Source organism: Dipodomys ordii, unplaced genomic scaffold (genome assembly GCF_000151885.1).
Source record: "Dipodomys ordii isolate 6190 unplaced genomic scaffold, Dord_2.0 Scaffold386, whole genome shotgun sequence".
Classification (NCBI taxonomy): domain Eukaryota; kingdom Metazoa; phylum Chordata; class Mammalia; order Rodentia; family Heteromyidae; genus Dipodomys; species Dipodomys ordii.
In genome coordinates, this window is record NW_012267602.1 from 122,227 (window position 1) to 137,259 (window position 15,033).

The 15,033-nt window shown below is 41.4% G+C and overlaps 1 protein-coding gene across 1 annotated transcript in view; it reads right to left on the minus strand.

Annotated features, from left to right (window-relative positions):
- Positions 1-15,033, minus strand: part of LOC106001740 (carboxyl-terminal PDZ ligand of neuronal nitric oxide synthase protein-like) — a 134,072-nt gene that overhangs the window by 23,966 nt on the left and 95,073 nt on the right. The window contains exons 5-6 of the mRNA XM_013036732.1: positions 2,983-3,152; positions 1,142-1,321 (exon numbers count right to left, since the gene is read on the minus strand). Coding sequence (XP_012892186.1) covers positions 1,142-1,321; positions 2,983-3,152 — 350 coding nt within the window. The remainder of the gene's footprint in view (positions 1-1,141; positions 1,322-2,982; positions 3,153-15,033) is intronic.

Sequence of the window (15,033 nt, forward strand, 5' to 3'; positions counted from 1 at the left end):
GCTTCCTCAAGCTGTACTGAGGAAAGGACTGCTCTGCATGGAAGAATAATCAAATTAAGTCAGGAGGCAGAAGAAGCAGCACAAAATACAATGAGGACTAAGTTCTCCCTGGAGAAGTCTGCTCCCTTCATTGTAGTATGCAGAAAACATAAGCTGCCAGTCGGCCCAAGTAGCTTTGGAATGCCACAGCACACAGGTGCTTTTCTAGATCTCTCACCAACTCTCCTGGGCCTTAACCATCCCATCCTCTTACTTATCTTCATCTACCCACGTAGGCCCTGACCCTGTCTAACTTAGGTCTCAAGATTCAGCCTTTAAATGGGATGCATGAATGTGTCTTCCCTGTTCTCTGACATTCTGTGATAAAGTTCAGACTCTTAAAAGTCCAAGGAAGATGTGGACTTCAGTGCCACCCACAGAAAGCAAATTGGGAGAATTCCTGCTGAAAGCATCAAGGGCAATCAGCTCACTCTTCTCTTGCCAAGTGGCAGTACACAACAACCCTTCAGAATACACTGTCTCAATATTCCAAGAAAAAAGCCAATTCTTCTCATTATGGCTCAAGAAATCTACCTAAGTTTCCATAATTTCAGACTGATTATAATGAATTTCAAGGTATTATTGCATCAAGTACTGCTTGAAATAAATAGGGCACTGATGGAGGCTTAGAACCTGCTATGGACAAGGAGGTTGGGATGCCAAGGTAGTAATCTTCACAAAGATGCTTGGCACAAATTTATACAAGCATGCAATAACGTTACACCTGTCTTAACTCTAAAGCATCCCTTTCCACCCAACCCCCAAATGTCAGGAAAATAAGATAGGGAAGGAAGGGCAAAATTATGTGCTTCTTTTTCCTTGCAAAGTCATTATCCAACAACATCCAGCCAAGCCAGCCAAGCCCAAATAAGAGCAGGGAACAACATGGGAAACCAAAATCTGTCTTTCCATTTCATCAGCAACCCCCATCTCTCCCCTCCCTCCTCTAATTCTGCAACTCCCAGACAAGCAATGATCCAACAGCATGAGCAATTTCTTGTGGCTCCCTAGGTTTTAAACCTGCCCTAAGCCCCTCACTAGGGAAGGCGCATTAAGCCCATGAGAGTGGAGCCTGTGAAGTAGGGAGGAGGCTGAGGAGAACCTGGGCCACAGCCACTTGCGTCTGCTGTTGCTGCTGCTGGAGGAGCTGCTGGAGGAGCTGCATCTGATGGTGGGTGGACAGCGGTGTCCCAGTACTCAAGCTTGGTGGCTTTGAGGAAGAAGAGGGAAGCAGCATGCGGGGTGAAGCTGTCAGCATGGGCTTCTGAGGGTAGGGTGAGACCTGAGGAGAAGAGAAAATAGCACATGACACATGGGCAGGAGGAGACTTAACTTTCTTGATAAGAACTATAATTTTTACACAGGCAGAATGAAATGGCCACTTACAACTCATAAGCTGAAGATACCTGCATGGAATGTGAATAGGGCTCCAGGGAAGAAATGATTTCATAGCCCAAGCTAGCACCACACAGTTACAAAACCATATATGAACTGATCTAATGGGATGGGAGATAAGCAGTTGACACTGTTTCATGTCTTAGTCAACATTTCCAATTATACCATTGTTAAGATACTTGAGATATAGACTTGAAATATAGACTTAGAAGAACACATATCTATAAAACACAGCTACCTACTGCCATGAGAAAAGGAGGAAATCAGCTGTAACCTTTCCTTTGTTCTGTCCTTAAGGCTTCTTCTTCAAGGGACCTGAGGTGTTTCCATTGAATTGGGTACTGAGGGCTAGAAGCCTCCAGCCCTCTACTGCTTCCTCTCATAGGGAGACCCATCTGGGAAAAATGTATGGACATTACAACAATCAGGAGAGATTCTAGCTCCCATTCAGGAGAGATTCTATCTCCCATTCCTGTTGGTGATTTTCACTCAATTGGATCCTATGACTCTGATTATAGTATGTTAGGGAGGCATGTGTTTTTTTCTTTTCTTTTTTCTTTTTTTGTAGGTCATGGGGCTTGAACTCTGGGCCTGGGCACTGTCCTTCAGTTCTTTAGCTCAAGGCTAGTGCTCTACTACTTGAGCCACAATGCCACTTCCAGTTTTCTGAGTGGTTCATTGGAGATAAGAATCTCAAGGGCTTTCCGGCCCAGGCTGGCTTTGAACTGTAATCTTCAGATCTCAGCCTCCTGAATAGGTAGGATCACAGGCATGAGCCACCAGCACTCGGTGACATGTGTTTTTTCTAGCAGCTCTGTTGTTGATCCTCATTCAGTCACAAAGCAAGAAAGTACCCAGGGACAGAGGATAATAGCTTCTTATAGAGGGCTATCTGGGCACCAAAGAACACATGACCTCTGCTCACCAAGTGACTTTTCTTTGATGAATTGGCCTAAGATACAGTAAGCTAGCTTCAAATTGCATTTTTCCAGGTCTCTGCCTCCTGAGTAGGTAGGATTACGGGTGTGAGCCACTGGTGCCTAGCTGGTCTCTCAGTTTCTCACATGCAGTAAACCAGCTTCCAGACTCAAAAGCATTTTTGTTCAGGAGTGGTACAGGTACACAGAGCAGACAGAAGGGACTCAAACAGACTTGGATCCAGTAGCAAAGCCACAAGAGTTATGTGTACTATGTGGGTGTGCCAGGATATGCCTTGCATAAACACTGTGCAAGGAGAAGATGGAAATGACAAATTGGTGGGATCTTGTGAGGGTGACATATGTCAGAAATGAGTTCCACATTACCTTGACACATTAGTGTCACATTAGGTGTATCTAGTGTTGGACTACATGGGATGAATCTGCAGAAGTCAGACCATACTCTGAGAAGCAATCAGATATACTACAGTTTTGCCTCCATACCATGGAGTACCTCATTCACTCAACTTATGTGCTATCAGGAGTTAGGAGGCAATTCTGATAGCCCTAAACTGAAGCTCTGACATAAGTGTCATGTGCACATCACCTGGACAGGCTACCTCCTGCCTACCTTGGACTCTTTGTGGGAGCTTCCTTCTTTCTCCACAGCATCCAGGTCAGTCACACCTCGGCTGAATTCCAGGACATCATCCCCTGGGAGTGGGACTTCTACCGCATCAATATCAGTCTCCTCTGTGGTGGAGGCCCTCTCGGCCCTCTCGGCTCCAGTTAGCTGGCGTCCTGCAGGGACAGTAGGGACAGAAATGCTAACATCAGGGACAATGTTTCCTCCTTATCTGCCACTTTAGCACTCTTTTAGGCTGAGTCTAGGGATGCCACAGGCTTCACATTTTCACATATCTTTTCACTAAAGTACCTTTCCAATCCTGTAAGATACTTCCATCTTAATGTTTTTTTCTGAGTCCACAGTTAAAAGAAACATTAAGCCTGAATGTGATATGCTTTCTGTATGGTTGCTGTTGTAGTTGTCATTTCTTTCTTTTCTTTTTAAACTGTACTAGGTTTTGAATCCAAGGCCTCATTCAACTTGCATATTAGGCTGGTGCTTTACCACTTGAGCTATATCTCCCACCTGGCTTTTTGCTGGTAGAGTCTAGGGTACTATTTTTTTTTGCATAGGCTGGCTTCTATCTGCCATCTTCTGGATCTCAGTCTTGTAAGTAGCTAGGATTATAGGTATAAGCAACCAACATCCAACTTCAGCTATATATTTTTAATCAACAGGTATACATGGATCTTAGAAAAAAAGATGATAGTCATCTTCACTTCATCCCAGGTTGGAGCTGGAATGTGGCCAAGGTAAAGAACCCTGAATGGTAGTCCAGTGATGCAGATATGTGACCCAGATAGGCCCCTTAATGAGTTATTGGATAAGAGACATATTGCCTTGCTCCAGGGCCCAGCTTTATCTATGCAGAACTCAATTACATGGATTGACAGGGTTCCAAGATTGGGCAGTACTCGGGGAGATCCAAGCCCTATCCTAACACAGTATCATCTCCCAGCCTCAAAGCTGACTCTGATCTCTTAGCAGAAGCCAATTCAGAAGAAGAGGAGATAAAGGTGGCTTTTTCCCATGCTTTCCTTAGCTTCTTTCTACTTTTCACTTTTTTCCCTTCTCCTGAGGGCAGTGTCTTTGTTCATATACATCATATTGTTCGATGCCACTATATTTTAAGTCCTACTATTTCTTATTTTTCTTTATTCCTTTTTATTATATATTTTTAGATTCTCTAACAAATGTCTGTAAATTCCCGGGCTTTTCATGGGAAATATTTTCTTGCTCTGTATTTGGAATTAAGTTCATCAAGTATTGTCTTCAAATAGAATTTCTTAATTTTTTTCAGAAACTAAGCACCAGCTGAAAAATGAGTCAGCATGGTATAAAAAAAGAAGGACAGAGAGTGGACACCTAGTGTTGAAGTCAACCTAGGCAACTAGACTCTAGTCATTTCAACATCTGCCTTGTAGAACAAATGATTCTAGTTCTTCTTATGCAAGCCCATTGTGGTCATCTGGGGAAACAAGCCTGATATTTAGAAAGTCAATAATATGCTTCACTTTCCTCATGGCTGCTGGGGAGCTAGAGATTGAGCCCTGTTGAGGAGTGCAAAAACATTTAACAGAAAGATGTTCCTGACCATGGCCTGAAGGGAGTAGCTCTTCTCCTTTGTGAGCCAGTGGGTAGACCAGTGGGCAGAGAGCACAGAAGCACTTTGTTTTTCTACCATACTCCTGCACCTAGAAATGACCTTGATGATTGAGGACTAGAGGGTGCTAGTCTAAGAGATAAAGAACATTGATGAATGAGTAACTCATGGCTGTCATTCAGTAGACGGATATTGCTGTGAACTGAGAATCTAGTCCATTGTGCCTGTCTAGAAATAATCAGGATGAAATGGGCATTTGTTCTGAAGAGGAGAGATTTTCATTGCAGTCAGGAGGAGCTGGGCTCCTGCAGCACTGTGTCTCAGAGTACTTAACACATGGCATTAAACATGTCTGTCATCCATTTTTCTTTCAATGCTTAAGGTCAGGGATGTATCCCGTTGTTCTGTTTCCTAAGGAGCAGTTTAATAAATAACAAAGAAAATAGTGTTGTGACAGCATAATACAAGGGAATAGGTTATGAGAGGAGGCTGTGTCCCACTCAAGTGGCTTTTGATACAGAAGGTTTGGACAGTCCATGCCAGATGCTGTAGTAGGATCAGAAAACCTCTTAGATCCCAGCTCTGCTTCTGAGGGAATATTAAAAAGTCAAACTTCTCATCATTCTCTCTGTACTAGCAGAATTTCCCAGCTAAAGAAAAGTAATTAAATTGCAAACCATGGCACTGCTTTCTGAAAGATTCTAGCAGTGAGGGCTTTGATGGTCACACTTGGAGTCTTGTTATCTTAAAGGGTATAAGACAGTAGAGTAAGAGATCAGCAGAACTGGGAAAGGGCAAGCTGAAATAGATGCTAGACGGAGGGACATAACTATCATGCTACTGGTTAGCATATTAGATGAGAAGAGACCTGGAGGAGGGAGAAGACCAAACTTGGGGTGAACTTGGGGTGGGTATGGAGGCTGTGTTACTTTTTGAATTGTTTAAAATGATTTAAACTATTTCAATAGAATGCTTAGTTTATTAATTTGCTCACTAAGCATTTATTAGGTACCTTATATATGACACTTGCTGGACTCTGAGCATAAAGATGAACAAGCAAGATCAGTACTTAGTGCTTTTTCCAGCTGGACATTGAAAACAGACCTAAGCCCTAGCCTGAGGTTAAAAGTAGCACCTATGGTGGAGCTAGACATGACTTTAAGGCAGGGATTAAAGGAGTCTATGCAGAGAAAAAAATGGATCAGATGGAAAGGTACAAGCTCAGGCAGATAGGAAGGCAGGGAGAGCCATGGAGGGCATTTTAGGCAGAGGGCAAAGCCAAGAAACATGGGAAGCCACAGCAAGTAAGGAGAACTTCAAACACTTCCACAGGGAAGAACTTGATTAGAGTCAGGATTTTATACTGAAAGACTGAAGCAGGCGGACTGAAAGATTCCCATTCTTTACCATTTCACCCTAAAATGCTATGGAGGGCAGATCCAGAAGAAACAGGACAAACAGTATAGTAGGTAAGGAATACAAGAGCTTAAGCTTGGGGAAAAGGGATGAAATAGAGGAGAGGGGGAAGATTTGAAAGAACCACATGGCTTGCTGGTCAGTTTTCTATGATATGGAGTCGAGTATTAGAGGATGATCTCTTAAATTTTAGATACAAATGACTAGGTGATATCTCATAGGGACAATTAAGGGTGTGGGTAAGGGGATGAGTTTTAAGCCTATTGGAAGTGTAGGAACTTGTGCAACAGCTAAATGGATATATCCACTGGGATACATGTTGTGGAGTTGCATATTTGTGTTCCCCAGATTCACATGTGGACACCCTAAATCACCATTGTGAAGGTATGTGGAGAAAGGGCCTTTGGAAGGTAATTGGGTAGAAGCCATCTAATATCCATCTGATGTAAGGATCAGTGTCCTTATAATGAGAAAGACAAGAGATCTCTTGCTCTAGCAGCGAGGGCTTTGATAGTCACACCTGAGTCTTGTTGACTTGTGGGGACATAGTGTGAAGGCAGCTGTCTGCAGGACAAGAAAAGTTCTCACCCAGAACCAAGTTGGCCAGTACACTCTGCATCTAAACTTCTCAGCTTTTGAACTATGAGAAATAAAAATCTGGTTAAGCCAAACAGTGTACAGTACTTTATTGTACATTGGCAGCTCAAGCAGACAGACTGCATATTAATGAAAAGTTTAGAAAAGGTCTACCCTGGAGACAGACATTTACTGAAGCCATGAGAAGTTAGAAAAGAACACAGGGACCAAGTCTCCTTTCTCAGAATGAGAAATGTAACACAAGGGGAGGGTAGAAGAGAAACCTTAAAAGACACTGAAGAGCAGTTAGCAGAAAAAAGAGGAAAAGAGTATGGTGGTAGGGTATTCTAGAAACCACAAGAGATGAACCCTACAGGGAAAGGCTGGCTTTCCAGTGATTTCCACTGAGAGTTCCAGAAAGAACTGGCAAAGCAGCTGACACCCTGTCACTGGAGGCTGAAGAGCTTTTGGAAACGGTGGAAAGAAATGACAAGGTATAAAGTGAGTACAGATAAGTTTGCCAGAAGCTGGGCCATAGTCTTGATATTAATAGGCTATCTCTCCACCTGGAAATTGTTTACTTTGATGTGCAGAAGCCTTTTGATTTGATGCAATCCCATATGTCAATTCTTGCTATTATTTCCTGAGGTACAGGAATACTATTCGGAAGGGGTTGCCTACACCTATCTTTTCAAATGTTTTCCTTGTGTTTTCTTTTAGTAGTTTCAAATTTCTAAATCTTACGTTAAGAACTTTGATCCATTTTTAATTGTTTTGTACAGGCTGAGAGACTGCAATCCAGAGGTTCAATCTTCTACATAGGTATATCCAGTTTTCCCAGCACCATTTGTTATAGAAACTAATTGTTCTCCAATGTATGTTTTTGGCACTCAGGCTACAGCTATGTGGGTTCATTTCTGAATATGTTTTTCTACTGAAATAAAGATACCTGGAATGTGGCCTAGTGGTAGAGTGCTTGCATGAAGCCCTGGGTTCAATTCCTTAGAACCATATACACAGAAAAAGCTGGAAGTGGTGCTGTGGCTAAAGTGGCAGAGTGCTAGCCTTGAGCAAAAACTGCTCAGGGTCAGTGCCCAGGCCCAGAGTTCAAGCCCCAGGACTGGTACACACACACAAAAGACACCAGATCTACGTAACATACCTTGTCCTCATAGCCATCCTGGTGTCTTGCTGGCTGGAAGGGGCTTTTCACCCAGCTCTAAAAAGCCTAGAAGTGAGATAGGCCATTCTTTGAATTACAGATGTTATGTTGTGTAGCCCCAGGAAAGCTTTGCTACAGAAGATGCTCACTCTTGAGTGCTTTTGCTGAACCTGAGTCTCAACCCTAAATGTGATTTTTGCTTTAAAAGCTTTCTGCAAGTTACATTCTGGGCTACAGGTCTTTGAGACAAGAGTCTACCTGCAGTTGCTGGCTTTCTAACAAAGACTCCCAATTCAGCCTCTCAAGATGTGGCTTCTCTGTATCTCACCAAATGAATCTCTGTATAACATTATACCATTGGCCTATCTATCTTGTTTGTACCAGGATGTTTCTGTTATTATGGCTCTATAGTATACTTTGAAGTCAGGAATCATGATACCTCTAGCATTACTCTTTTATATTCAGGCTTGCTTTGACTATTTGGGTTCTTCTGTGCTTCCATATGCATTTTAAAATTGATTTTTCTAGTTCTGTTAATAATTGCTATGGAATTTTTATGTGGATTTCGATGTATATATTGCCTTTGATAATATAGTCATTTCTATAATATTCATTGTCTGTCAATCAATGAACATGGAAGTCTTTTTATCCACTTGTGTCTTCTTCAATACTATAGAAGTCTTTCACTTCCTTGTTAGATTTATTCCGAGGAATTTTTTTGAGGCTACATTGACCCCATTTCAACTGTGACTTTTAACTTCTTGCCAGCAGGAACTTTGTCTTATTCACAGCATTGCTGGTACCTGAATTGAGGCAGGCACATAGCAGACTCAATAAACACTTGTTGAATAAAGAAAGAGAGTAAATCCAATGAGTGAAAAGACCAGGATGAACAGACACTCAGGCACTGGTAGCCTGGGGAGATGCAAAGTATGTGTTGGAAAGCAGTGATGCTGGAAGCTCAAGGGAGTTTGCTAGTCTCAGACAGTAGGATGTCCACATGCAGCAGGTCTAACAGGTGAATAAAGAGTAGTTCTCTGTCAAGTGTTCATTGTCTAGAGTGCACATTTTGTTTATTTTGAATTTTTATTAGCTATATTATATATTTAAGCCACATTATAATATTTTAGCATACTCAAACATACTGAAATGGTAACTACAGTCAAGCAAATTAACATATCCATTATCTCACAGTTAACTCTCTCCCTCTTAATTTTACTTATACACAAATCTAAAACCAGAGTCAGATACAGAGAAGTAGAGAATCAAATAGTGATTCCAAGGGGTGGAGGAAAGAACAGGAAGATGTAGGTATAGGATACAAAGTTACTAGTGTATAGATAAATAAGTCAAGAGAGCTAATATATAATATGACTCAAGCTAATATTAAGATTTTAGATGTTCTTGCCACATGTACAGATGCAATTATTTTGTTTGTTTGTTTGTTTGTTTGAGTCAGGGTCTTACTATGTAGCCAGACTAGTGACCCTCCTCCTGAGTGCTGGAATTATAGACATGGATCATCATCATTCCTAGCAAGAGTTTTATGTTTAAGAAGGTGTAGTCACAGATAATGTGATGTCAGGAAAATGAACCCTTAGATATGTATTTTAATGTTTTTTTTCTTTCATGCATGTGTTTCTAATGCATTTATAAGATTATCTCTTTGTTGCTTTGTATGTCCCTCCCCCACAGTATAACCCCTGCTTTCACTATATTTGATGTCAGTATAACTTGTGGAGGAGATGGGGAAAAACCTATTGTTTAAAGATACAGGTGGACCTGTTGCAACAATGAGAAGTACAAGTTGTCATGTCCAAAACGAGCTTTACAACATGGGTGCGGGGGGGGGGGGGAAGGAGAAGGTTGGGTTGGGGGGGGGGAGGCTGGGAAGGGATGTGAAGGGTAAACAAAAGGAGGAGGCTGCAATGCTTGGTAAGAAATGTACGCATTATCCTGCCCATGTAATTGTAACCCCTCTGTACAGTATCTTCACTAATAAAATAAAATAAAATTAAATTAAAAAAAAGAAGTTGTAGTCTTCCAGTACTTGAACATGCTGCTGGATTGCAACCACTGTGGGAGCGTGCATCCAAGGGGACAGGACTCTCCCAGGAAACCCACTCCAGGAGGGACAGACAGCACCAAATACAGCAAGGCAAACAGGACAGAAGCAGGGGCCCCACCTGGCTCTGTGCCCCAGGGACAGCTAAGAGCAGCTGCTGCCAACTGATACAAAAGATAAATCTCTCCCAGGGCAGGGAACAGTAGAAAGAATGAAGGAGAGAAGAAAGGCAAACACTGAGCAGGAAGGAGAGAGGCAGCAAACACAGTGAAAGGGAATAACATCATTAAAAGCCTTGCAGAAACCCAGAAGGGAAAGTGCTGTAGAAACATCAAAGAGGACAGGAAACCTCCAGCACTTGAACTTTTTAGTTCCCAGGAGTAAATTCTGCACAACAAAGGACATGCCATCTTATCTTGAGGAACCTCTCCATCAGAAAGATAAACACTACATTAAATGAAAAGTTTCCATGCAGATTCTTGGGGGAATGGGGGAGAGGAAACAAAAATCTGTTCAAAAACAGTTCTTGGGATTCTCAGGGTGTCCCATTACAGGAAAAAATCACGGTGGGGTCAGTAAATGCTCAGTGGAAAAGTATCTGTGTAAAGAAGAAATGTGTTTACAGAAGTTATGGGCATTTTAATAAAAGAAAGTGTGAAGTCTTATTAGTGGTTCCCACCTGCAAACCTTGCTACTTAGAAGACTGAAATCAGGGGATCACAATTCAAAGCTAGCCTAAGGAAAAGTCCACAAGACTCTCCAATTAACCAGGAAAATGCAAGACTAGAGGATTGTTCAAGTGGTAGAGTGCCAGGGTTGAGGTAAAAAAAAAAAAAAGGATACTATGCTGGATCAACCCCAGTACCAGGAAAAATAAAAAACAAAAACAGATGGGAGCAATAGGGGAATGGAGCAACATAAAGGAAGTGACAAAGGCAGTAAGCAGTCTACGAAGCAGAAACCTTTCTAAGTCAGGCACTGGTGGCTCATGCCTATAATCCTAGCTACTCAAAGAGGCTAAGATATGAGGATCAGAGTTTGTAGCCAGCCTGGACAGAAAAATCCACCAGACTGTTCTCTTCAATTAACCAGCAAAAAGCTGGAAGTAGAGCTACGGCTCAAGTGGAAGAGTGCCAGCTTTCAGAGGTTCCGGGAAGATGGCAGAGGAGAAGCTGGAGGCTAAACAAGTTCTCACATAGAAAGCAGTTTTAGTGCTTCAGTGAACAGTCCTAAGCCAGAGAATCACACCAAGTGTGCGATCACAGTACAGAGAGTTAGGCCAGAGAGAGAAAATTCAGGCAAGGAGACAGATCTGAGCACTTGCCAGCAGCCGTGGCTGCAGCGGTGGCGGCAGCCATCATAGCTACCATACCTGCAAAACAGAGAGTCCGGGACAAAGGTGCCAGACGCAGCAGGTGAGTGGATTCTACTCAACACCAGTAAGAACTGACAAGGAGCAGACATCTTCATCCTGCAGACTGCAGACCAGAGACCACCCAGGAAACAAGACTCCAGCGTGAGTAGAAGCCTGACATCCTCACTCCTTCTCAGGGAGCAGAGAAGGGAAGGCCACCCCTCCCCCCCCACACACACACTACCAGAGATCTCCCTCTTTGATACTGACAAAGACCTGGCTGAGCAGCTAGCTCCAACTCAGGCCTTGGAAGAAAATAAAAGAGTCATTTAGCAGGTCACAGGAACCTAACCTGACCTGCCAGGCTCAGCTCCACCCAGGGAAAAGTCACCCAGTCTGGGCCAAGCAAGCTTTGCCAACCCCAGGAGTGGCTTTTTTCACTGGGTAAACAGAGCCAGAGGCTGCCCTTCCCTACAGCAGCCTTGATAATCAATTGAAATTCAGTAAACATAAACCCTGAGAATGGTTTTAGGCTGGGCTCTGTGAGTGTCTCAGAAGCTAGCTCCTCAGGGAAAAGCTACTGTTTGCTGAAAGGCCTCAACTGTACCCAGAACCTAGCCTCATCACAGCATCTCCAAACTAGAGGAAACAGCTTTCTCCCTCTTTTGTGATACTCAAAGCAGATTGCCCTCCCACTGAACTAGCCTGGGAGGAGGATCACAAAATCCTGGGTAAAGCAGAGCATTTTATTGCCTGCTCAAACAGACTTAAGAAACCAACCAAGCCACAGGAAAATCAAACACCACAAGCAGACCAGAGACTCCACCAAGAGACTGGTTATGGACACAAGGGAGATACAGGATCTTCCCATCCCCCCCAAAAAAAAATCAAAGAAATCTTTTTTTTGTACCTTATATAAAAAACTTTTAAAAAACTTTTTCTAATTTTTAATTTTTAACTTAAAATTGTTTTCTATTAACTTTTTTCATCCTCTTATAATTTTTATTTTAGGGGTATATGTATGTCTGCTTTTTTTTTCTTTTTTTCTTTTTTAGCTCTATTGACCTTTTGACCCTTTTTTTCTTTTTTTCTCATTCTATTCACTTTTTCTTCTCTTTTGTTCTCCTTTTGTGACTTAATTGATGTTCTACTCATCCTCAGATATACCCGTAGTTGATTATTAGACTTTATCCCCCATTGTGTATATACTAAATACAGAAATTTATTACTCAATTCAAAACCTTTTAGACTTAAATTCCTTAATAGCACTACTACCTCTTTAAAGCTATATAAAATTTTAAGCATTTTTATTTCTAAGTTTTTCACATCTCCTTTCTATCCCTCTACTTCTCTTATCCTACCCCCATTCATCTCTGAATATTATGTTTTTAAATTTGCATAATGTTAAGTGTTTTACTTTTAACTTTTTGTACTTCTTTCTTGTGTCTTTTTTCTTTCTCTTTCTTCTTTTTTTCTCTCTCTATTATCATTCTATCCAACATATTTCCCGCTTTGAGATTAGGACTTAGTTAACTCTCCCTCTACTTTTCCACATCCCTCTATTCCTATTTTTACCCACATTTCCCCCTAAACCTAATAATTTCTGGTTTGCCAAATTCTTTGTGGTTCGTAGCCCATTAGTACATAGTTGTTTGATGTTGAATACATTTATCTGTTGAACTAGATTGTATCTGCAGACTTTTGACTGTACAACTACAGACTTTGGTTGATGCTTGCCTTAAAATAGTGTTCTAGCACAAAACTGGTGTTACTTTCATCCCAAATGGGCAGAACAAGCTGAAAAAACACAAGAAAAATGGCAAGTCCAGGTATTTCAACTCCCACTCATGATAATCAGGGGACAAAACAGATAATGAATAATCCAGAGGAGAGTTCCCAAAAAGCTCTACAAACACTAATGGTAAACATGGTAAATGAAAAGATTGAAAACCTGTAAAGGACTCTGTGTGAGCATGATAGGGAGAGAGAGGAGGCAAACCAAAGGTCAATACAGGAATATCATGAGCATGAGGAAGCTACTCAAAGATTGATACAGGAATTGCATGAGCAGCTTGAGAACACTCAAAGAGAAATAAAGGAATGATGTGAGCAGGCTGAGATCAGTCAAAGAGATAGACAGGAATTGCGAGAGCTGGCCAAGAACAGATAAAGAAAAAGTCAAGAATGGCGTGAGCATGCTGAGAATGCTCAAAGAGAAGTACAGGAATTGCATGAACGTGAGGAAGCTAATCAAAGAGTAATATAGGAAATGAGAGACCAGGATGAGAATAGACAAAAATCACTAAAGGCATTCATGAAATCCATAAACAGAGAGCTGAAAGAAGTCAGGGAGACCACAAAGGGAATGGAACCCAACAGAAGGAATGGGAGTCCAAGGAAATCATAACCAATCAACTAAGGGATTTGAGAATAAACATAGAACACCAAATTAAGGAAGCAAAGAAGTTCATACAAGATCTAAAACAAAGCTCCAACAAAAAAATTGAGGCCATCAAAGCCGACCAACTAGAAGGAAAAGAAATAAAAAACAGAGGAGAAAGTCTTCATAGTAGGTTAGACCATGCAGAAGAGCAAATCTCGGGGACTGAAGACAGCCTAGATATTATAGAGAAAGAACATGCAACCATCCAAGACAAATCCAAGAAATATGATAGATTTATTCAACATTTGGAAGACTCCATCAGAAGGCCTAATCTAAGGATAATGGGTGTATGTAGAGGAGCACCTAGAGACAGAAGTTAAAGTCTAGGAAATTTGTTTAATAGCATCCTAGCAGAGAACTTCCCAAACATACAAAAAGATAGGCCTATTCAGATAAAAGAAGCTTTTAGAACTCCAAATAGACCAGACCAGAACAGGATATCCCACCATCACATTATAATCCACAAAGGATCAATTCAGACCAAGGAAAAGATCCTTAAAGCTGTCAAGGAGAAAAGATCAATCACCTATAAAGGGAAACCAATTAGAATAACCTCATTTTTCTCAGCAGAGACAATTAAAGAAAGAAGAGCCTGCAATGATATATGTCATGCCCTAAAGACAAACAACTGTCAACCAAGAATACTGTACCCAGCTAAACTCTCTTTCATAACTGAAGGCCTAATAAAAACCTTCCATAGCAATGAAAAATTGAAGCAATATATCTCCACCAAACCAGCCCTATAAAAGATTCTTAAAGATGTCCTACACGTAGAAAACCAACAAGACCACAATAAGGCCAAGAAACAACACCCAAACTGAGAATCCAAGAACCATAGGAAGAACCCAGTTGCCACAGCCCCAAAGAAGGTCAATAAAATGGCAGGAACTCCCAAATACCTCTCAGTCCTATCTCTCAACATTAAAGGACTTAACTCTCCAATTAAGCGACACAGACTGTCTAGTTGGATTAAGAAGCAAGATCCTTCTATCTGCTGCCTTCAGAAGTCACATCTTGCCCATAAAAACAAACACATTTTCAATGTTAAAGGCTGGAACAATGTCTACCAAGCAAACGGCCCCCATAAACAGGCGGGAGCTACAATCCTACTATCAGATAAAATAGACTTCAAATTAAAATTCATGAGAAGAGATAAAGAAGGTCGCTACATACTAATTAAATGATCTCTCCTTCAGGAGGATATTACAATTCTAAATATCTATTCGCCAAAAAATGGAGCACCCAAATTTATCAAAGAAACACTACTTTCCCTCATATCCCATATAGATCCCAAAACATTAAGTGTTGGGGATTTTAACACACCACTCTCCCCACTAGATAGATCAACTCGGCAAAAACTCAACAGAGAAACCGCAGATCTAAACAGCTGCATAGATCAACTAGACTTAACAGACATCTACCGAACATTTCACCC